General features: G+C 65.4%; 1 protein-coding gene across 18 annotated transcripts in view; it reads left to right on the top strand.

Moving 5' to 3' along the window:
* TSNARE1 (t-SNARE domain containing 1) overlaps window positions 1–23,149 on the top strand; it is a 132,228-nt gene that overhangs the window by 58,720 nt on the left and 50,359 nt on the right. For 7 of the 18 annotated variants that reach the window (XR_014255388.1, XM_082432823.1, XM_082432824.1 and 4 more), the window contains 4 exons: window positions 5,307–5,465; window positions 16,085–16,157; window positions 17,505–17,942; window positions 21,397–21,479. Coding sequence is in view for 17 of the 18 variants with exons in the window: in XM_082432823.1 (XP_082288949.1) it covers window positions 5,307–5,465; window positions 16,085–16,157; window positions 17,505–17,942; window positions 21,397–21,479 (753 nt within the window). In the remaining variant the exon portion in view is untranslated. Of the gene's footprint in view, window positions 1–5,306; window positions 5,466–11,397; window positions 11,525–16,084; window positions 16,158–17,504; window positions 17,943–21,396; window positions 21,480–23,004; window positions 23,144–23,149 lie in introns of those variants that run through there. The other 11 variants (XM_082432812.1, XM_082432815.1, XM_082432825.1 and 8 more) reach the window with 6 other exon arrangements.

Below are 23,149 nucleotides of genomic sequence, written 5' to 3'. Positions count from 1 at the left end.
ATGCTCCGTCTCTGCACACCTCGCACCCACCAACACAACTAAAAAGAACAAATGAAAACGTGGGAGTATGCCGAGTGCCGGCAAGGCTGTGGGGCAGCCGGAGACCTTGCGCGGTAGACGGGAGTGTGAACGGTGCCCCCTCTCTGGTAGCTGAACACACCTGTGGAGTGAAACGTCGTCCTGTCTGTGGCCTTGCAGCTCCACCTCAAGTGTATACCCAGTGAAAAGTCACATGGAAGAACGCTGAGCGCACGTGACATGCAGCAGCAGACACCTGGGGGAGAGCCAGCCTGCGGTGGGATGGACAGAGCATGTGTGCTGAGTCCGTAAATGGGAGACTCTGGCAGCAGAAGGGTTGTGCTGTGGCCAGCAAGGCCCCGGTGACATCTTGGACACACGCTGAGCCCAAAGAGGATAGGGGTCAGAACCGGACCAAACCAATGGGCAGAGTTAGAAGCCCCTACCCTTGGTAGGGGACAGCGTAATGAGTAGGAGTCTGGAATGTCCGTATCTTGACCCGGAAGTCTTTCTTTTGTTACAGTTCACAGACTGATCTACATTTGTGATTTGTTCATTCAACTACTGATGTCCTATTTCAGTAGAGTTTTTCTTAAAGAGGAAGACAGTGGTCAACAGTGCTTCTGAGAAGTTATGAAAGATTAGATTATTTCCAGGAATTTTGCAAGCTGTAGTTGATGAGATGACATACTGCAGGATTCAGCCCGGGGATGTTGCCGCACTGATGCCCCGGACTTCGGGGCCGCCATCTGCAGACTGGTGGTCCTGGGCCTGGCAGGAGCAGGGGTGCCGCTGCCTGCCGGCTCTCCTCCGAGCCGAGTGCTGGCTGTGGCTGTGAGCAGGAGCAGCTTGGCTTCTCTGGAGTCGCCTTCTTGGCTGTGGTCGGCTGCAGCCTCAGCTGGGTCCTGGGTCAGTCTCCTACCCAGGCCTAGGCAGCGGGCAGCCCCCAGGTGCTTCTGGGCCGGCCTCTGTCCCAAGGCAGGGCCGTGCCTGTCCAGCGCTGGGAACACTCTGAAGTCTGCATCGCCGTCGCCAGCTCGGCGTGGGTTCACCAGAGCCCCGTGCTCCCGGCAGCAGCAGTAAAGACCGCCTCACCTTCGCGTCTGCTGGGAAGTACCCTAGTCGTGCGTCCCCGCCAGGTGCAGGGCGGGTTGGCCCTGCCCCTGGGCCCCAGCGCCTTTATTTAATATGGGGCCAGGGAAGGATTGCGACAGTCACGCCTGTCCTGTGTCCTGGGCTTCACTGAGCCTCCAGAGACTTCCGTCAGCTAACACACACACAGCCTTTTGCTATCTGGAGAAGTGGGTGACCAGCCTCGGGCTACTACACAGAAGCTGTGTTTCCCAAGCGTGTGACCAGCTCTCGTTCTGACGCTTGCCCTCCCGCCGGGGTCACGGACTTCCCGTGCAGAGCCCTGGGCCGGAGTTGGCGAGACGGTGGCCCGTTTCCCAGAGCCCCTGAGAGCCCTGGGCCGCTGCTCACTGGCCCTGGGTGGGGGGCCACGCTGAGCTCCCGCCACGCACCCTCCTGGCCTCCCTGAACCCCCACTGGGCTCCATCTCTTCTCACGGGAAACTGCTGGGCCCGCCCCTCAGCAGTCACGTTGGATTGTGGGCTTCTAATGGACGTGTCGGAACGGAACCCAAGCCCTGGGCCTTGGAACGAAGAGAAAGCCGCCTTTGTTGGCTGCCCCGCAAGCTGGAAAACCATCACACGGCTATCCCCTGCGCTGCCTCCCCAGCGCCTGCCCTGCCAGCAAATCCTAATCCTGGCTTCAGAGCTCAAGATCCAAATTGAGGCTTTGTGAGGAGAATAAAGGGTGCTTTCTGATCCTTACAGGAGGGGGGCTGTGGCGGGATCAGCCATCTCTCCCTCCCTGGTCCCTTGTCCTGAGCCGCTTGGGGAGGGCGGCTGGTACCTGTGGAGGCCAGGCGCGGTACCCACGCCTGCAGGGAGGCCGGCACCTTTTGCTTCGGCTTCCTGGAGCTTCCACGGAAACCCAGACTCCAGGAGGCTTCACGCGACACCCGTAGTGTCACCTCTGCACCTTAGCGTCTGACTCGCTTTCAGATGGTCCCTGGTGCTCACTGCAGGCTGCGCCCCGGTGCTCCTGCCCACCCCCTGCTGGTCAGGCTGTGCTTTACAGCAGAGCTGCAGTGGGCGTGCCCGCGTCTCGGGCCCTGGGTGCGCGGGCCGGGGCTCTTCCCACGGGCGCTATTGGGTTTGCCAGGGAGGCCTTTAGAAGCCCCTGTCCAGGCGGTGGCCCGGGCCAGTGGAATCAGGCGGGTGGGGGGCGGGCGTCAGCGCAGCTCAGGGCTGGGTGCCCTGTTCTGGAGCGGCCGCTGCTGGGAGGGGTGCACCGTTGGGGTCCCCCGCAGGCACGCGTGGCCTGTGCCCTGTGACTCACTTGCCCGGGGCCGGCCGGCCCTGCGTGGCTCCCGACCGGGGCTCTCCACTGGCGTCTCGTTTTCACGTGTGCTCGCTGGTCAGTGCCTCGCCTTCACCCCGGTCGCTCCTTTATGCGACTCTGGGACCTGGGTGGTATCAGCCCCGTCCTAGGGAAGCGAAGGCTGAGGTTGGAGAAGTTCAGGAGCTCGGCAGGATCACACAGCTAGTAAGCGGCAGAGCCGAGCTTTCTCGGTCCCCTCCCCGCCTTGGGCTGAGGGCGTGGGATCAGCGAGGGGGACCAGGTGCCGCGCCTCCTGCTGGGAGTGAGGGGTGTGCCGGGCAGCACGGGGAAGGGACGGGACGGGGGGTGCAGACAGCACAGCTGCTGTGGGGTGAGCACAGGCCCCAGGCCTTGGGCGCGGGTCACTCTTCCCGTTCTATGGAGGAGAACGCTGAGGCCCTGAGAGTGTGCCGCTGGCCCGACGGTGCCGGTGCTAGGCCGGAACCTGACTTGGCTTAGCAGCCTAGGCGGGGCCTGGGAGGCGCAGAAGGAGAGGCGGTGGCGGCCGCGAGGCCTGGCGCGGGGCCAGCCCCCATCCCGCTCCTGCCCGCCTGGCGCTGCTCACTTCCTCCCGCCCACACCGGGAAGGGGAGGTGGTGACTGCCGCCTTGGATGAGGAGCGCCCGTCAGCAGATTTTTTAGATCTTTTATTTTGTATTCATGTATCCACGTATTTATTTATTTAAAGGCCTCTGCTGACTCCGGGGACGAGGTGCCGCGTGTATTGGTGTGGTCTGTAGGGAGAGTGCCAGCTTTGCGAGCAGGACGGGGTGCGTGCGGACACGTCACCCTGTAACCGAGGGGAGCGTGCCACCCCGCGGGGCCGCGAGCAGAGGAAAGGGCGGCATCCGGTGTGTCCCCTTTCCTAGCGCAGTCACACATGTGGCTTTCCAGCGCCTCGCGCCCGCCTGTACTGGCGTTTGTCCAAATGCCCCAAGGTTCTTGTTTGTGCCGTTTGCTGCTTTTGGTGCCCAAATGAGTAGGTGTGTGCAGTGTCCGTCCGCCCCGCTCCACCGCAGGCCAGGCCTGCCGCGGCCATCATGGGCCCGAAAGTGCGGGAAAGAATGTGGACACTAGACTGTGTTCTCCTCCCGCTGACCTGAGGGGCCTCCTGGAGGCGGTGTGGCAGGGCCCGCAGGGAGCAGGGTCTGCTGGGAGGACAGGCACGGAGACCGTCCTGTGGAGCCGAGTGGACCCCTGGACCGCCCCCCCCCACACACACCCAGAGTCGCTTCTCTGGCATCAGTGTGGCCAGGACTCTGCCGTGTGACCCTGAGCTGCACAGGGCGTGGGAAGGTGGTCTTCATTGCAGGCAGACATCAGGGGCCTATAACAAAGGGGAAGCAGAAAATAGGCAAGTGGCAGCCTCTGCAGCCTCCTTCCAAGATGACCAATGCCAAGTGTCCTGGGGACGTGGCGCCAGCAGAGGGCCGTTGCGTGGGCGACGGCAGTCCTGTGTTTCAGCCCCGTCCCCGCTGCCCAGGCACCTGTAGGAGGGGCTCAAGAAGAGCGGCAGCCGTCCCCCCATCTGTCTGTGCGCCCAGCACTGACCTCTGCCTCCAGGACAGTGTGTCCCCGGGCCGGGAGGAGGGCGTGTGGTCAGCGTTGCGCCGGCACCGTCCTCTCTCCTGGTCTGTGGTTCTCGCCCTGGAGCTCCCTGTGCCGGGTGGGAGCCCGGAGCCCTGCTCCACGTCCCAGCTCTTCTGGGTTCCTTGGCCTCTTGGCCTCTCGTCCTCTGCGGCCTCACCTGTGAAGTGGGCTCCTGGCTGCTCCCTGCAAGGATGTCGGGAGCGTCAGAGACAGCGGCTCCAAGGAGCTTCGACACACGTGGGAGGTGAGGGGCACTGGTGGGCAGGCTGCCTTCTCTGGGCTCTACCCGTTCTCTGTGCCTTCTCCTCTTGCCCTGGTCATCATGACAGGCCTGGGGGAGCAGGGCTGGGGGGAGTGCGTGTGCCGTTATCTGTCTTCCTAGGGGGGTGCCGTGGGGTGCAGGTCAGTAGTCTTTGTTGCTGAACGTTTGCAGGTAAATTGGAAGCATTGTTCGTGTGAAGCCACGGCTCTGGGGGGAGGGGCATCCCCGGCTCCTGCTGTCTCATCTCTGCGGGGGCTGAGTAGGCGCGGCCCCCCACTGGCACCCCACTCCCCACTCGGGACCGGCACCTCAGGGGTGGATGTCAGCTCACTTGCACCCAGGTTGTCCCATCAGGGAACAGAGTTCATTAAAGGGAGAAGCTACTAGTTTATTGAATTAGAAAATTTGGTGAATTAAAGAAATCAGTAAAGGATAAGACAACTTGAAAACCCCCCTCAGGCTTTCCTTCCCTGTGATCTGGTCCCAGCTGGGGCAGGTCTGTGCCCTACCGGGTGACGTCCATGCTTTGGTTTCCACGGCCCCTGTCCGGCAGCTGCACTTGGTCTGTAACCAGCTCTGGGATGGGCTTTCGGGGGGGCCACAGCCCCCAGACAAAAAGCTGGGGTTTGTGTGCACGCGGGGACGTTTTCTGGGGGCCACGAAGAGACCTGTGACCCCTCAAGAGCTGGGAACGTGGCGGCTGTGCTCTGCAGGGTCTTGTGTGTGGCGCTGGCTCTGGGGGACTGTGGGGCCCTGCTGACTGCTCCCTGCAGCCCCGCCAGGGACGGCCACAGGGCCCGGTGTCTGCCCCCCACCTACGGCAGCCCCAGCACCCGGGACCCTGTGGGGACGTCCCTCGAGTGACAGGGTGGAGCCCGCCCCCCGCCCCTTCAGGGCTGCAGGCTGGGCGCTCCTGGGTGCCTGCCGAGAGCTCGGCCTGGTGGCAGCGGGCTGTGCGTGCGGGTAACCTTGGTCTGTGTCTCGGCAGAGTCCCCAGGCCCCATTTGCCGAGCTGTCCGAGGACGAGAAGATCTTTAACGGGGGCGACGGCGTGTGGCAGGCCCAGGGGCAGGCGCTGCTTCCGGAGATCACCGAGGAGGACCTGGAGGCCATCCGGCTGCGCGAGGAGGCCATCCTGCAGATCGAGGTGCGGGCTGGCGTGAGCACGCGTGCGTGTGTGTGCCCACGGGTGTCCCCGGCTCCCGGCCGTGGCAGCTCTCGGCGCTCCAGCAGTGGAGGCTGGGCCGGCCCCGCGCTGGTGCCACTGCCCTGTGACCAGCAGACTGAGGCCCGCCCCCTGCCGGAGCCCAGAGGGGCTGGACCTGGGCTCCCAGGGCATTGCCTGAGCTTGGCCACCTGGGCCGCCCGGTGGAGAGAGGGAGTCCAGGGAACCGAACAGAGTCTCACCCTGTGTCTCATTGCCCCCCCCCCCAACGTTTTCCTAGTGGGCTCAGCCCTCTGGCCTGGAGCCCAGGGCCTGTGCCCGGGTGGCACGTGCCAGTCTCCGTGGCTGCTTCCTTCACTGCATGCTTAGGTTTCCAGGAAGCCATTTCACTCTGATGAGGCCATTCAGCGCCCAGAGCAGTTAGTTCCAGTGGATAGTTTTTGAGTGGTTGAGTGAACTGCCCAGAGAACTGACCCTGTAATTTGGGGCGGCTGCCAGCAGGTGGCAGTGGTGGTGTCAGGGTCCAACCATGGGATGTGGGGGGCTGCTAGTTCTTTGTTCTTCTCAAGTTTGCACGTGTGTAATACGTGCTGCCAGACGTTTTGCTGGCCACGGATGACCTGTGACAACTGCCAGAAGTGTGCAGTTCCCTGAGATGGGCCTGTGGGAGCAGGTGCCTGAGTGGGTGTGCCAGTATGTGGGTGGATGTGCAGGGGCAGGTGTGCCAGTGAGTGTGTGAGGGGGCCTCCTCATGTGGGAAGTGCACGTAGAATGTAGCCGTTGGGCCGCCTGGTTCTCTTGGTGGTGGGGCCTGAGCCTCCGAGTGTGTGTTCCCTCCTCCCTCTGGGCCTCGGTTTTGCCTGCCGGTGGAGGAGTTGGGGGGCCTGCCTGCCCCGAAGCTCTCAAGAGCTGGGTTTCTGGAACAAAGTTTCCCCAAAAGCAGCTTCTTTTAGAAAAACAGAGACTTGGGCAAGTTGGTAAACTGAGTCACTGGCCCAGGCTCTGTCACCATGTCTGCAACGAGCAGGTCCTACACTCTTGAAGGAGGTGGACGCCCCCCTGGGAGGCGGGGTTCGACCCCCTTCCTTCTGCCCACCCCCGCACTTCGGCCTGGTGGAGGAATGCTTGTTCCTTCAGCCCCCGTCAGAGGACCTGCCTCAGCGGACCGCCTCCCCCCACCAGACCTCGCTGCCCAGAGAGGAAGGCGGCCACACGGGGGCCGTGTCTCGGAAGGCAGGCTTCTCCCTCTTGCCGAGATGGTCCAGAAAGGACCAGACACACAGAGATGTTTTTATCCCGCTGTTGGCACAGTGAGACCTGCTTTCCCAGAGAAGCTGAGAACAAATCAGGAGCCATCGCCCCGACAACTCCGGGTGCCGGCAGGCCTGGGCGGAGAGGGACCCGCTTCTTCCTGCAGCTCGAGAGCTGAAGCCCTCTTAGGGAGAGCCCCCGACAGCCCCTCGGGCACACCCGGGGGTCTGGACCGCCTGTGTGAGGTGGGATGAAGCGGCTGCTTAGGACGGACTTGGCCTTGACCTGGCACATAGGGAGCAGAGGTGCAGGCTCCCCAGCAGGGCCCAGGGCCTGAGGACGTGGGTGGGGTGAGGGCCGCCCTCCAGGAAATGCTGGGAGCTCCTGAGCAGGTGGGCGCTCCGCTCTGAGGGCAAAGCCCCAGGAGGTCGTGGGGTTTGCTCAGGGGGTCAGCCAGTGCTTTGGACAGCCTCTCATGGCCGCCAGGCTGAGGTGGGGGCCAGATGCACAGCTCTGTGGCCACACGGAGGCCCCCAGGGTGGGGTTCAGGGGAGCAGAGGCCCAGGTACCGCCAGCCCCTCCTCGTGTGAGTGGTGAGTACAGGCAGGGGGTGGGCTTTATCGGGGGCGAGGGGGCCCCATGTGGAGGCCACTGCTGTCATTTAGCCAAGATGGAGGCGCACGGGCCGGCGGGAGGGGAGTGGGGCTCTGGGCCGACTAGGACCTCAGTTAATGCGGGGCCGGCCTGAATTCAGTGTCTTGTCTGTGGCCCTCAGAGCCAGGCTGGAGCTTCCTGGGCGGCCGTGGGCGGGACCTGAGGCCAGCCTCGCTGATTTGCCTGTTTCCTCATCTGCAGCGTGTGGTGATGTGGGTACGAAGCAGGTGCCGGCCGGAGGGTGATGGCGTGGGACGGGGAGTCAGCATCACTGGTCTTGGGCACCACACCTCCCTGCATCCCTCCCTCTCTCCCTGCATCCCTCCCTCCCTGCATCCCTCCCTGCCTGCCTCCCTCCCTCCCTGCCTGCCTCCCTCCCTCCCAGCCTCCCTCCCTCCCTGCCTCCCTCCCTCCCCCCTCCCTCGCTCCCTGCATCCCTCCCTGCCTCCCTCCCTCCTCCCTCCCTGCATCCCTCCCTCCCTCCCTCGCTCCCTGCATCCCTCTCTGCCTGCCTCCCTCCCTCCCTCCCTGCATCCTTCCCTCCCTCCCTCCCTCCCTGCATCCTTCCCTCCCTCCCTGCATCCCTCCCTCCCTCCCTCCCTCCCCCCTCCTTCCCTCCCCCACTTCGGGGTCTTTGGAAGTGGGAAAGACAAATGCAAGTTGTCATTAGCCTTTAAAAAGCCCTCCCCCAGGTTTGCAGCTGTCCTGGTGACAGCACACCTCTGACAGGACTTGTCGGGAAGGTGCTGAGACTCCCAGCCAGGAGTCTCGGCAGCAGAGACTGGTCTGAGTGCAGGTGGGCAGCCCCCGGCTCCCTCCAGGGATGGCCGGAACCCCGCTTCTTAGGTTTCTTGGGGTTTGTCCAGATCTGCAGGGCCTGTTGGGGGCTGGGCTGTGGTGAGTGGGCCAGTGCTCTGGGAAGGTGACTGTGGGAACAGCCTCAGGAAAACACACGTGGCATTTCTCACCTAGGCAGGCTGCAGACTGGTTCCGTGTGGAAACTCCTTACTGCACCCCCCCCACTGCCGCCCACATTCCAGGGGGGCTTTTGGACTTGCATGGGTTTATGCATTCACAGTGTTACTGGAGTGAGACTTGTGGTCCCAGGGAGCCCCTTTGAGGCCCTGTTCTGCCTTCAAGGACTTACCTATTAGGTGGGGGGTAGGGGGTGTGGACAGATGGGGAAACTGAGGCCCAAAAGGTGGAATTAAAGTCATGACAACAGGTTAATCACATCCGATTCCTTCATAGTCTTCTCTTTTCTGCTTTCTGGTCCATGATGGGCATTTTCGGGGCGGCTGCTGGGCACCAGGCAGCCTGGCGCTGAGGGTGTAGAGCTGATGGGTCCACTCAGTGTCTCTGTGCCTTCTCTCCTCCCCCTCCCCGAATCACCTTATGGGACAAAATAAAGTGCCAGCCTGGGGTGCCTTTTCCTGGCTTTAGACCCAAGTCTCCACTAACTGGCTGGGTGACCTTGGGCCTGCCTCTCGCCTCGGTCATTTCATCTGTGAAATGGGTGGGTCAGGGGGTAGCCTCCCTCTCAGGGCCCTGCCATTTCAAATGGCCCATGGAGGGCTGTCAGGGGCTGACCGGCACCTTGGCTTGCTGGCCAGGGATCAGGTGGTGAGTGGGCAAGGGACTGAGGGCTGCCAGGGCCTCCTGCAGTGATTCTGGGCCCTTCCCTGGTTCAGTGGCCCCTGGACCTGCCCAGTTAGGTTTCGAGTGAGGGCGTCCTGCCCTGGGGGCACCATAAAGACCTCCACCCAACCTCCTCGGGCAGCCCGTCCTCTGGCAGCACAGAACGTCCTTTAAGACCCTTTGGGGGCTCCCCATTTGTGGGCCCCCACTGCCCTCTTCCCTGTTACCCCGCAGACAGCCCCCACCCCACCCCTGGGCTCCCGTGATGCCCTCACCTGCTGCTGCTGCTGTGGCTTCTGCCCGGAAGCCCCTCCCCAGGTCCGGGTATTGCTGGCTGCCGCCCCTCCCCTGCTCTGCCCTCTGCCTGGAGCTTTAGAGGCGGCCCTGGCAATGGAGAGCTGTGTGCCGGGTGTTCCAGTAGCTGGCTCCCTGCCCCAAGGACGGCTGTGCTTGGCCTGCAGGCTCCCAGAGTGCAGGAGACCCCTCTGGACAGCCCCTTCCAGCCAGAGGAGCAGGGGGGCACCGCGTGGCTCCAGAGGGCAGAGTGGCTGATCACGAAGGGGAGCCGCGCCAGCCCAGGGCACACGTGTCCCTGGCACGTGCTCCCGTGGAGCCAGGATGTCGGTACCCACTTCCCGACAGGCACGCCACGTGGCTGGGACCCAGGTGGTCTGAGCCCTGGCCGCACCCAGGCGAGGCGCATCAGGAGGGCCGTGCCAGGCCGAGGGGAGCTCCGAGCATACAGGAGCCTGGTCTGCGGGGCGGGTCCCTCCGACAGGAGGGCACCTGCGGCACCGTCCACCCCCCACCAACCCTTGGCTCCCCTCTCAGGCTCCTTCCCCCCGCCCTGTTTTGGAGGTGGCTGGTCTCTGGCTTCCCAGCTGAGGGCACCTCCCTGACACTGGTCCCAGGTGGGTCAGGCCTCAGGGGTCCCAAACATCCCAGGACCCCGAGGGTCGGGGAGGGGTGCTGCTGGGGCGGAGGTGGCGGCTCGCAGCCTCCTGGCCAGTGGCCCTGCCTGGAGCAGAGAGGAGAGGGAATGTCCATCTTGTTATGGAGTGTGAGCTGTACGTGCGTTCAGGCAGCGGCGTGAGGCTGGGCGTGGGCAGGCAGCGGCGGGATCGGGGGGCGTCAGGAGGTGTCTGGGCTCCCGGTGAAGTAGTGTCCAGGAGCTGCTGCCCCTCCCCACTGTCGACCAGCGGCAGCTCTGTCCCCAGGCCTGTCCTCTGCTCCTCGACGGCCTGTCTGTCCACCCGCAGCTGTGCCAGAGCCTGCCTCCTCCAGGGCCTCGGCCCTCCCTTCTCTGGAGTCTGGCCCACAGGGCTGGGTGCCCACTGCCCATTCTCAGTGGCTGTGTACCCTCCATCGTGTGCCTTCTGTAACTGAGCATGTGGGGCCCCGAGAGAAGGGCTGGGGTCCCTTCAGACACACGGCAAGGCTGTGGCCAGCCTGGGGAGAGCCAGCTCTCCCAGCTGGCCCCCCCTCGCGTCCCTTCCAGCCTCAGTCCCCTCTCTGAGCCTGTTTCTTAGTCCTGTGGGGCAATCAGAAATGGGGGACTCTCAGATAATGGGCTGCGGGGTGCTTGGCAGGCTGGAAGGTGGGGCATCCCTGGGTGCCGCTGTGGTGACCCCTGGGGCTGCAGGCTGAGCTGCGGGCTGGGAGGCAGGGCGAGGCCTCTCCCGAGGGGCAGGAGGGGCGCCTGCAGGTCCCCACCACACTCCCTCAGGTGCCCAGCCCTCCGCTGGGGCCGCTTTCCCGGGAGACCGTCCTCCCAGAGGGCGGAGGCAAGGCCTCCAGAGCTTCCTCTTCTGGAGACAAGGCCGCCCTGAGAGCCCACGGTCTCCCTCTGGCCAGTGGCTTGCCCGCTGTCCCTACACCTGCGGCCGGCGGTCTTCATGGACCCTCAGGCCCCTCCCTGCTGCCCAAGTGCTAACGGGTGACCCCTGCTTTGTCGCTGCACAGCTGCCCTTCGCCTCTGCCAGGGGTGCCTCCACACCCGTGTGCTCCTGCTGCCCCCTGGACAGCTCTGGGCCCACGTCCTCCCAGGTCCTCTGCGGGGCGGCCCTCTCCAGCCCGGGGGCAGTTTGGTCCCACCTCCCAGACCTGGGCTCCTCGTTGCCCCCGAAGTGGGCTGCCCTGTCCCTCCTCCCTGAGTGGGGCTGAGGTCACAGTGCCAGGACCGGGCCGGTACGTCCCTCCAGCCCCACCCGTCCCGAGACTGGACCCTTGTTCCTCCAGACACTCCAGCAACTTGTTTCCTTTTATTTTCAGGTTTTGACTCAGATGTTCCCCGTCTAAAATTTCAGTTGTCCTCTGCATTGTCTAACATACCACTTAATTACTTATCTCGTTATTATTTCTCTTCTTCCAGGAGAACGTAAGCCCCATGGAGGCAGGGATTTTCGTCTGGTTTAGTCCTGACGCCCCAGAGGGTGCACGACACTGTCTCAGCACTCAGTGACTCTCTCTGGAGCAATCAAGGGGATGGGGGATGGAGGGGTGGGTAGATAGATGGATGGTAGGGGGACGGGTGGGTGATGGGTGGGTAGATGGACAGGGTTGAGTGGATGGCAGGTGAATGGCTGAGAAGTTTTACGTGTTGGGACTCCGCAGAAGATTTGTGGTGTAATAAAAGGGCTCTGCTGCCTTTATTTATATGCACCTTCCATCAGCCCACACGAAAGCCCTGTGAGCGTGAGCGCCGCGGCGCCCCAGTTTTACCAGCGATGAGGCGGCGCCTCGGAGGAGTCGTGTCACTTGGCCGGGCCACACAGCTTGCGCGTGGCCGAGCTGGGACTGGAGCCCGGCTGCCTGACTCGAGAGCGGGGCTGTCCTGACTGCCATGCTCTGACACCTCTTCCCCAGACGAGGAGGATGCAGCAGGGCACTGAGGTCGCCCCACGAGGGGATGGCGGAGCCCGGGAGCCAGCCCATGAGGCCCAGCTCCGCCTGCGCATGGCCGGTCACTTAACTCTGCTTGAGGTGGGCTCTTCCTGTCTGGAGGGCAGGGCAGTGCCTGGTCTCCCCAGGGTGTTGGGAGGAGGTCGAATGAGACGGGTACGTGCCCCCAGCCACTGCCAGCATGTAACGGGCTTGCCAGGCACTGGTCTGGCCGAGTCACCTGTTGGCTCCCGGCCAGCTCTGCCCGCCATCCTGTGCTGCCATGTCTTCACCGGCTCCTTGTGCCAAGCCCGGCTCACCTGATCTCACCTGTGAGGCCTGGCGCTCCCTGCTCCCCTCCTGAGCTGCTGTGTCACCTGACCCAGGTGCAGAGCTCTGTGCTCACCAGCTGCTCTGTTGCCATGGCTACCTGGCAGGCCGAGGAGGGAGGAGGCTGGGGTGAAGAGGGGCCAGGAGGGGCCTCCAGGCTGAGCAGAGCCTGTGGGGCCTCAGCCACCCTGCCAGTAGCTGACATTGTGCGGCCAGAGCGCAGGGGACTGGTTGATCTGGCCAATATCTAGCTATAAATATGTGAATAAATCGATAAATAAAGTTTGGCTATTCCACTGACTGGGACCGTCGTCTCTGTAGGTGGATGGTTGCCAAGATCCTAATTACGAGAAGAGATTGCATGATAGAGAAAAATGCAGTGGCATTTTCTTTCTTTTTGCTCTTAAAAGTGGAGGGCACGCGCACACGCGCGCGCGCACACACACACACACAAACACACACCCTGAGGTTTTGTGATGTCCTGTGCAAGGTTGTTATTCCTCAGCGCCAGTAAAAGAAGAGAGAAGATTCCGTGAGGGCTTTTAATGAGTTCTAGTTTTAGAAGCAATCAGGAAAATAATTGCCTGATTTAAACATTGACTAAGTTAAGGTGCTTTATAGTCTCTCCCGCTCTCTGGTGCCCACGCCTGGGCACGTGGCTCCCAGTGCCAGCCGCCCTCGTGCATCGCGGCTGGGGCTGCTTGCCGTCCCCGGGGGCTCCATCCCCTGGGGGGCTTCTGGGCTCCCAGCATGGTCCCCGTGACCAGCCTGGCTTTGAGCTCACACCCCGGGGACTGAGTCCTGGACTTCTGCCTGGAGCTCGGCTCCTACCCCAGCTCCTGGTGGGGCCCACATCTCTGGCACATGCCCCTCATTTGCCCTTGGCATCCTCCATCGGGAGCCGAGGCCTGCTCAGGTGCCCCGCACGGTGACCGGAGGGACCACCATTCGTGCCGGTCGCCTGTGCCCGGACACTGCCGCTCTGTGTGCTGCCCCCTCCCCTGGGCCCCTCCCTCTCCTGGCCCATCATCAGGTCTACCCCCAACAAGCACGTCCCAGCATCCGTGAGTGACCCTGGACGAGGAGGAGGCGCTAGCCCACAAACTCCTCCGCCGGCCAAAGGCCTGGGGCTGGGGGTGGGGACCGCAGCCCCCGGGCAGCCAGGGTCACACCTGCTCCCACTACTAGGAAAGTGCGCGTGGGGCTCCCTGCCCCAGACCTTCCGGGGGGCTGGAGGCTGTGCGCCCACAGGCTCGTCTGGCTGGGAGCTGGGATCCTGGGGTCCCCGTGCTCTGAGCAGCCCCTTGGAGCCAGTCTGGTCCGTTCTCTGCGATCACATAGGGGGCTCACGCCAGCGGGCCGGGTCATTGCCGCTGCTGGCCGCCATCCTCGGCCACAGCCCCTACCGTGCTCGGAGGGCTCCTTGCTACAGAAGCGTCACGTGGGGAGGAGACAAGGCCCTGGTGGAGACGGCAGTTTGTCGAGCTGGTCGGCAGCCACTGCGCCTGTGTGTTGGCAGCGGTTGGAGACTTGCCTTGGCTGCCGCATCTCTGTGGGGGCCTCTCCCGAAGCCCAGAACGTGGGCCGGACTGGGGACCCCGTGTTCCACCCGGGCTGTCCCGGGTTCCCGGGGTCGGTGCTGCTCCAGACAAGGAACACCCGCGACAGTAGCCGTGTGTCCCGCCGAGGCCGGGCCACGGCGACGCACGGCTGCTCCTGCTCCAGGGGCGGCGGGCTCGCTCCCAGGCCCCCAGGAGGCACCGGGCTCGTGGCCCTGCTCAGCCACCCCCTCCCTGTCCTCTCCTTTGCCGAGGCTCTGTCCCTGTGCCCACGGGAAGGGATCCAGCGCGTGCACGTTAAGTCTGCCGGTGCCAGTGGCTGTGGCACCAGACGTCCCTGGGAGCGAGCCCGCCGCCCCTGGGTGCTGATCAGGTGTCCCGACTGCCGGGGCTGCCCCGCTCCCAGCGGTGACCCAGGGACGGGGGGCCGGGCGGGCGTGAACGCGGGTGCCGATATTTCCCAGCTGCGTGTCCCGGGGCAAGTCCCTTAACCTCTGGTGACGATTTCCCCTGCTGTGAAGTGGGGGTACCAGCGGTGCCCTCATGCGGCATGGGAGGCTGTGTGCCCTAGAAAAGCTCCTCTGAGCCCCTGAGTCCAAGTGCACCCACGGTCAGGCTCAGGGCCCCCAGGCCAGCCTTGTGCGAGAGAGGCTCTGTCCGCGGCCCACCGGGCAAGCTCAGCGGCCGAGGTCAAGGTTGGTGGTCTGGTGGCCTTGGGATGGGAACCTGGAAGTGTGAAGAGGTGGGTCTGTCTGCCTGAGGCCTGGCTGAGCCCGCGGCTCTCGCGTGTGACCTTGAGGTCTGGACCTTAGGGTGGCGCCTAAGCTTGGCCTCCCCACCAGTGGCCTCAGCCAGGGAGGGCCGTGGGGACGCGGATCCCGGAAATGGGCCCAGGCCAAGGCCACTCGAGGCCCCACGCTCACCACCACCTTCCCAGCCGTGGGCTCCGTCCCAGCAGAGCCGCCGCCTCCGCCATGTGTGAGCCAGTGGTGGAATTGCAGTCGATAGTACATGTTGGTTTAAGATCAGGCTAATTGCTTCATCTCCCAGAGCGCTCCTGAAAAGGCAATGAGTCTCCTTGTAATATTTTGCAGTGGGGTGAAATGACCCTCGTGGAAGTCAATCCAGGCTCCGCATGAGCTGCAGGGTGGTGGGGGCAGGGGTGGGGTGTGAACCCTCAACCCCCCCCCCCCCCGCCGTCTCACGGGTGTGAAGGAACCTTCCCTCTGGCTCTACCCTGGCCATGCGCCGGGCACTGAGGGAGGAGGAGGTTTGCATTTGCCCAGTGGTAGGTGGGGGCACCTGGCTCCAAGGTGAATGGCTTTGTGCAGGGTCACCTGGCTGGCCGGTGGAGGAGCCGTCTCCTGCAGGGAGAGGGCTTCAAGTCAGCGGGCATCGGTGCCAACCCCAGCCCTCCCCCTTTCTGTGAGGCCCGGGAGGTCACGCACCTTTCTGAGCCCCACAACCTCCATTGTCAGGTGGGTGCTGTGACCTCCCTTTACAGGTGCTGCCAGTGTGAAGGTGGCCATGTGTGATGTGCCCCTAGCACAGCCCCAGGCGAGTGGTCTGTGAGTGGTGTGGCCACATCCCTCACCAGCATCATTGGTGCTTTTGCTGGGCAAGTGGAGTTAGGATAGAGGTGGGCGGCATGGAGGATGCAAGAGGCCAGCATGACATGCAGGGTGGGAGGTACCCCAGAGTTTCCTGGTCTCAGTTCTGCTTCTTACCCCATTCACTAGCTTCACGAAGCACTCATTCTTTAGACAGCAGTGGGGCTACCGTCAGTCCACCCACCCACCCACCCTCCATCGTCCATCCATCCACCATCCATCCATCTACCCACCACCCACCCACGTGTGCTGGCCCGTGCTAGGTGCCGAGTGTACAGGGAAGGAAGAGTGGACCCTCCGTCAAGGAGCCCCCCCGGGAGGGAATGAGGAGTGAGGTGTCTGCAGGACCAACAGGCCTGTGGGAGGTGCAGCTTGTGCCCTCTGCTCCGGACAGCCTCTTCCCTCCTTTAGTCAGGCCTGCAGGACCGTGCTGGGGCCGCAGCCCTGCACTAGACTAGACTGCAGCCTTCCAGACCCTGGGTCCTCTGTACACAGCAAGGGAGCGCACAGCCCTGGGATCCTCAGCATGGGGTCTGGCCTTGGGGTCAGGAGACAGTAATTCAGATCCCAGCAATGTCTCTGACTTGCGGGGTGACCCTGGGCTTGTTTCTGGTCCTTAGCTCTCAGCACTCTTGGTGGCCGTGCCCTTGACCTAATGGCTGCCATCTTGTTTCCACAGAGTGACCTATTGGATGTGAACCAGATCATCAAGGACTTGGCCTCCATGGTGTCAGAGCAAGGAGAGGCCATCGGTGGGTACCCATGCCATCCACCCAGCCACCTGCCCGCTCCCCCAGGCATGGGCAGACGGCAAGGCCTGGGCAGGTTTGGAGGTCTGAGCGTCTGCCGCATTCCCTCCCCGCCTCCTCAGGTCACCCCCAGCCCCTCGGGAAGGCCGGGCCTGAGGGGGCTCACGCAACAGGCTGGCCCACCCGTTCCGCTCATGGAAGAGCCCTGGCCTACCTGCCCCACCCCCCAACCGGGCCTTCCTCCCCAACCAAGGACTCCCCGGGGGAGGACAAGCTGTCCTGGGCGGGGGATGGGCTGCAGCGGGTCCCCCCGCGGAGACTGCTGGGGGTGTGGAGCCGGGAGCCGCTCCCCAGGAAACGTGCGTGGTGGGTTACAGGGCTGTGAGGGGGGAGCTGACGTCCCTGCTGTTCCCCAGTCTCCCCCACGTGAGGGCCTCCGCCCACCCAGCCCGGCCTGCCACCCGCTGTGCCTTGGGACTTTCCTGCTGCTGCCCTGAGTGCCCGGGTGGCCTGGGCAGCGGGGAGGGCGGGGAGGGAGTACTCACAGCCCCTGGCCTGGAAGAGCAAGGCAGCTCAGGGCGCCCAGAGCCACTCGGCCAACAGTCAGCACCCAGCCACGGCCCAGGGCTCGCCCACCCCCCCTCCACCCCGTTCCCCTGCCGAGTCGTTGCCTCACTGGGGTCCCCTGGCTGTGAATAACCTCCCGCCTCTCAGGCCTGGGCGCCGGGGAGGTGCTGAGGCCCACGCACGTCCTGCTCCCCAGCGGGCAGCCCGGCTGCCCTCCTCGGGGTGTGCTGCACCCCCAGGAGCAGAGCGACTGGAGAGGGTCGGGCCGCGCTGCCTCAGGCCCCTCGCTCACCTGCGGAGCCTGGGCTCCTGCAGGACCCTGCTCTGGGCGAGGCCGCCCGTCACCCCAGGACCCCCTCTGTCTCCACGTCCTCCCTCACCCTCGCTCTGGCTGGCCGTCTCGTGGTGGGTGTGCAGGAGGCTTGTACGCTCCAGATGGACACCCAGGTGTCACCCGGATGGTCACTCAGCCCCATCACTGACTGGGAGGGGCTGTCCCCCGGGCGGGGAGGTGGCAAGGACTCACCTGCTGTGACCCTGGTTGGGGCCCGGCGGAGGGGATGGGCACCTGGGCCCAGACGGGACCCCGCTGCGTGCTGCGTGCTGTTATGGGTGTCCCTGCGACGATGGTTGTTGGTCTGGGGCCACTGTCCCCTCTACGGGGGGCGGTGGAGACCCGGGGCCACGAGCCGGGGTTGGGGGCTCTGCTCTCCACGGCCCGTCCCATCTGCCGCCAGGCGCCCGTCGGCCTCCGCCCGCCCTGAGCCTCCGGTGCCTTTCCAGGGTCCAGCAGCGACAAGGCCGCGTGCCGGCGCAGCTCCAGCCCCGAGCCGGCCGTGGTGGCCCCGCCGCCCGGGCCGGGCTGTGCGCCCCTGCGGCCGGGCTCCCACTCACGCACCAAGACGCGGAAGCCCAACTTCAGCCCGCAGGAGACCGAGGTGCTGGTGCAGAGGGTGACGCGCCACTACCCGCTGCTGTTCGGGGCCCTGCGGGGCCCGCCCGCCCGGAAGCACCGCGTGTGGGGCGCGATCCTGCAGGCGGTGAACGCGCTGGGCTACTGCCGCCGCGACCTGGGCGACGTCAAGCACAAGTGGCGGGACCTGCGAGGGGCGGTGCGCAGGAAGCTGGCCGAGCGCCCCCGGGCCCCCGGGCCCGTCCTCACGCCCGTCGAGCGCATGGTGGCTGAGACCTTCGCGGCCCCGGGCCCCGAGGCCCTGCCGAGTAAGTGGACCCTCAACAGCCTGCACGGAGCTTCGAGCAAGAACCGCGGGGAGAGCTGAGGCCCCTCTGCGTCTAGATGGGGAGGCCGAGGCTCCGGGCCCGTCCTGGGCGTGAAGGAGCTGCGGCTCAGGGCCAGGTCCGTCCGGGGTCGCCCCGCATGACAGGGCCTCCGCAGGGCCTCAGAGACCTCGGGGAGCCCAGGTCCCCGTGAATCGCTCCGGTGCTCGTGGGAGGCCGGCGCTGTTTCCTCCATCGCTGGCCCGGCTCAGCTCACCTCCCTGCCCCTGCTGTGCCCTGTCACGGGCGTGGGGCAGGCAGTCGGGGTGACCTCACCCCCCGACGCCCTCTTGTGCTCTCAGAGTGGGGGCCCTTCTCCCTGGGTCACTCAGCCCCCAGAGCAGGCCAGGGCAGTGTCTGGGGCTCGCAGCCTCCCAGGGCCTGCTGACCCCTCGGAGCCCAGGGCCCACCGCCAGGGCCACCTTTGCAGAAGCTTCTGAGCCTGGTGAGGAAGACGGGTGCTTGGCTGAGCCTTCCCTCCAGCGCCCCCTCCTCGCACTCCTCCTCCTCCTCCTCCTCCTCGAGACGCCTCTGAATGTCCGCCAGGAGCACCGTTCGCCGGGGGTACATCTGTCTGCGCCTAATGGCTCCACCCACAGCTCGAAGCTGAGCCCCGCCGGACCCTTCCCTCACCCCTTCCTGGGGAGCTGCTGGAAGGACTTTGGGGACGATGCCAGAAGCAGGACCAGCTCCCTCCTGAGGGCTGCAGAGTGGACGGCAGGATTCAGCCTCGTGGGGACAAGCAGGGGCCACAGACGCCCCCAACAGAGGCCCCAGCAGACCTTCTAGTGGGGAGTCTGCGCCGAGCGGGGCTGGGCGGATCAGATATGCACGCAGACCCGGGACACGGCCGTGCCCTGGGCTGGACCAGGTCGTGGGCCTGGATGATGGGGCGGGGCCTAGTTCGGGAGGCCACCTGCTCCCCTACAGGCAGAGCCAGACCTGGTTTTGGGGTGCTGCAGGATGGGCACACTCTAAGGGCCGAGGGGGGCTGGCAGCAGGTGGCACGGGTGTGGCCCTGGGTGTTCAGACCCATCCCGCGAGTTCCCAGCCCCGGATCGAGGCAGGAGCTTGGTGGCTGTGTTTCTCCTGGTGGCCCCTGTGTGTGGCGCTCGGCATACTTCTGGGTCACGAGGCCCAGCCTGGCCCAGGCGTCCCTGCCCGCCCTGGTGCGCCGGCGCCCCCTCTCCCGGACCCCGCGGCTCCCAGGCTCTCCTCCGTCGGGACAGTCCGCTGACGGTGAGCTCCTCTTGGGGTTGGCTGGGCACAGTGCTGACACAGAGAGGTTTGTGGAATGAGTGAGAGAGGGGTAGGGGCAGGACACCCCCTCCCCCCTCCGGTGGGCTGAGACCAAGCAGGGGAGTGGCTGCCACGCCTGGTTTGGGGGTGGCTCGCGGCCCAGCCCCACCGGCTCCTGCCTCTGGGTCGGTTCTGGCCTGGGGCTTGGGCAGGGTCCGGCTGCAGGGCTGAGGACGGCTGGTTGGCAGAGTGCTGGGCCCCCCCGGCGTGCCTGCAGCTCTGTCCGAGTTTGGGGGAGTGGTGCTGAGGGGCTCCTCTTTGGTCCCGGGGGGCCTGGCCCAGAGTATGGGTGCCCCGGAGACCCTCAGAGCGGAGGCCTCCAGGGCAGCTCCCGCCGAGCATCCCCCGCGGGGACTGGGGGTGAGCCCGGGGGCCTGTGGCCCTGCAGGGCTGCGCCCGGCCAGCCCGGGGTCTTCAAGACATGCGAAGGCCGTGGCCAGGGTCGAGGAGGCACCAGAGCCGCAGGCCCCGTGGTGGGCGTTGCCCGCCTGCCTGGCAGCCCCCAGGGCTCAGGAGGAGGGAGCTGGCCGCAAGCCGGGGGTCTGCGTGTACGATGTCCCAGGGTAGGGCTGCGTCTGATCTGGGGGGCACTGAGCAGACCTGCAATCCAGCCCTCCAGGCTGTGACCCCAGTGCCCAGCTGGCCCGGACACCGCTGTCTTCCGGCACACGGGGCAGCCGTTCTCACCTCTCTGCCACCTCCCTCCCTGTCGGGCGTGGCCGGGCCACAGGCGAGAGGGTCTGGGGCACGAGGTGGCTCCTATTCACCTCAGTCCTAAGTCGGTGGCGGTGAGGGGGGCGGGGGCCTGGGTGGGCGCCTCCTGGTCCTGCCTCGCTGGCAGCTGTGAACGGACAAATCAGCCTTCTGTGTGTCCTTCCTTCCCTGCTGCTCTTCCAGACTGGCTGGAGACCGTGACCTCGGTGTGATGGGGCCGAGGACGCCTCTGCTCTTCTGGGGGGGCCGGCCCTGCGCATGTGAGAGAAGCAGGGGTGCCCCCATACTCTCCTGATGGGGCTCCCCGTGGAGGGGCCGGACTCAGACTTCAGGGGGGGAACCCCAGGCAGGGAAGACGCCCCCTGCTCAACCCGGGGCCCAGGGGACTTGGTGCCTGGGCGGCACCTGCGTTTATGGGAACGGTCCCTGCCTTGGCCTGGGTGGTGCCCAGGAGCGCAGCTCTCCAGGGAGGTGTGTGCGTTTAGCCGCTTCTGTGCCTCTGGAGTTCTCACCAAAATGCATGCATTGGAGGCTTGTCCTCTTTTCCTGGAAGAATTTACTTGACGCGTGTTTGCGTCTGGTCCCTGCTGAGGGCCGTGCCCATGCCGCGGTCACTCCCTGATCGTCTGGGCGGTCCTTCCCTTTGGGAGGAGAGAAAACAGCATAGAGAATCGCCCTGGTCCTCAGCTGGGTGCAAACCCGGTTCCTGCTGGGGTCAAGGACCGCGGTCCGAACTCACCCCTGCCCTGCGTGCCCTCCAGCTGGGCAGTGCATCCACAGCAGGGCAAGGATGGATTTGGCACCTGTTTTATGTGATGCTGCCTTTTTACCAAGGGCGTCGCTGAGGGGAGTCTCCTGGTGTCCAAGGGCGGCCCCTGGGCCTCGTCAGGGCGGCTCAGATGTGCTGTGGGGCTGGCATCTCGGGGGCTGCGTGGACGCACCCAGCCGGCCCCTGCCCGAAGTCCTGGTCCCCGCTCAGCCCCTCACTGTTGTCAGAACCGGCCGGTCAGTGCACTTGCTGATGTCCAGGGCCGAGTGCGGAGCGGGGTGTTCCCAGGCCCAGCCTCGCCGTCTTCACGGCGACTCTGTGAACGTGCAGAGTCACTGCAGAGCCGGGCCTCACCCTCTGCTGGGTGGGCTGCCGCGGCTCCAAGGGACAGGCACCCCCAGGCTCTCTGTCCTGGCAGCTCAGGCCGGCCAGCGCCCACGCCACGGGGGTGACCGGTGCCCCATCGCCGCAGCCTCTGTTCTCTGGAGGCTGGACTCCCCGCTTGTGCCTCTGAGTGATCACCGGGGGGCAGATGCCGTCCACGCCCCATCCCCACGGCCCTGGGTGACCTCAGGGTCTCCACTCTGTAATTGCTTCTGTTGTCTTGATTTGCAGATAGTATTGAAGCCGGCCTTGAGGCTGCGTCCTCGCACGCAGAGGCGGCCAGTGAGCTCCTGGCTGGAGCCAGCCGGCACCAAGTAAGTCAGTGTGAGGGGACAGCCCGCCGCCCCTCCAACCCCTGCCCGCGCCTGGGAGGGGCAGGCCCGCAGGGTCTTCTCTGCGCCTAGGCGGGCTGCTGTGGGGTGGGGGGGGAGGAAGGGGTTGCGGGCCGCGTGCCCAGGGTGGGAGGTCCCGCCTCCCCCTAGTCTGCACAACCCCCTCCCCCAACCCCGCCGCCGAGAGCGCGGTCGGGGCTTCTGCCCACCGCTCGGCAGTGAAGTGAGAGGGCAGGGGTGAGGGGCGGCCAGGAGCAGCGCCCACCAGCTGGGTCTCGCTGCGGTGGGTGCCGACGTGGCTGTGTCTCCCTGTGTCCAGGGTGCGCAGCACCCCAGCTGCCCCTGCAGGAAGCTCTGCGGCTTCTCCCTTACTCTCAGAAGGGCAGGATGGGTCTGTCAGTGTCTGCTGCCTTCCTGGAGGGCGCGGGCCGTGGAGAGGGCCGCCTGGCCTTCCGGCCGCTGGGCCGGCTGTGTCCGTGTCTGCCCCTGGCCTGGCCCCCGGCTGGAGCTGGTGGGGCCCTCTCTGCTTGGGACGAGTTGGCCGGCTCACAGAGAGTGAGGACAAATATCTGACCCTTATTTGCTTGAGATGGCCTTAGGGCAGCCTTGGGGACCAATGCCGGGCTGCCGTGCTGACCTGCAGCCACTGCGTGAGCCCCTGACTGGGCCAGGCAGGCTCGGACCTGGGTCCAGCAGGGAGGGGGGGCCAGCACCCGCCCTCCGCTTGCTCCGCATCACTCGCTGGCCCCCCGCTCCGTGCCGCGCCCCGACTCGCAGAGGTGGAGCCCATAGAGCGCATCTCTCCTGGAGCGTGCGTCCTGGGGGAGGGCGGGGTAGACAGTCCAGTCCAGTGACGCGAGGGCCCTGGGCCAGCCGAGGCAGGGGGGCTTCCTGGGGGAGCGCCGAGCGGGAGTTGTCCTGGCAGAGGGGACAGAGGCCAAGAGAGGGGCTGCCCAGGCGAGCTCGGGACGCCACAGGCCGGGGTGCTGACGCTGCGTGGGGGCCCTGCCGGCGGGAGCAGGGAGGGGGCCAGGGAGAGATGATGGATGACGTCCTGTTCCCTGGGGGCTTTGGGAAGTCAGGGCTGTGCTGGGCAAGGGACTCCGGTTGCCTTAGCGGGGAGGAGAGGGCACAGGGTGATGGTCTGGACCAGGCAGGGGTGTGGGCGGGGCAAAGAGCGGGAAAGAGCGGCCCCCTCCTAGCAGCTGCGCTCCCTTCCCAGGCTTCCCCTCCCTCAGGGAGCCCAGTGGGCAGAGCACACGCGGGCCTGGAGGCCGCTGGACTCCACGAGAGTGCGTCGTGGGGTGGAGGCTGGCCCCAATGCTGGCCTCCCCTTTTCTCTGTCAGTGGCCACTAGACTCCTAAGTCAGGGCGACAAGGGTAGGCCACACGTGACAGCTGGTGAACACCACACCAAGTCGGGGAAACGGCATGTGTCTGCAGGACGGGGCGGAGGCCGGGCTGGAGATCGTGTCTGCTGGTGCCAGCTCGGGACTCTCTGCCCCAGCCACGGGCCCCGACCTTTCAGCACGCCGAGGGCGGCCAGACCTGCACCCGGACCTCTCCACCTGGCTGGGTCCTTCCAGGGCCTCCCAGAATAGAAGGTACAGGCTGCAACTGACGAGCAAGGCGGACTTGTCGGGAGCCCAGGG

This window comes from Balaenoptera physalus (genome assembly GCF_965194825.1).
Source record: "Balaenoptera physalus genome assembly, chromosome: 17".
NCBI classification, from domain to species: domain Eukaryota; kingdom Metazoa; phylum Chordata; class Mammalia; order Artiodactyla; family Balaenopteridae; genus Balaenoptera; species Balaenoptera physalus.
Note: the sequence above shows the minus strand (reverse complement) of the source record. Positions and strands in the feature narration are given on the sequence as shown.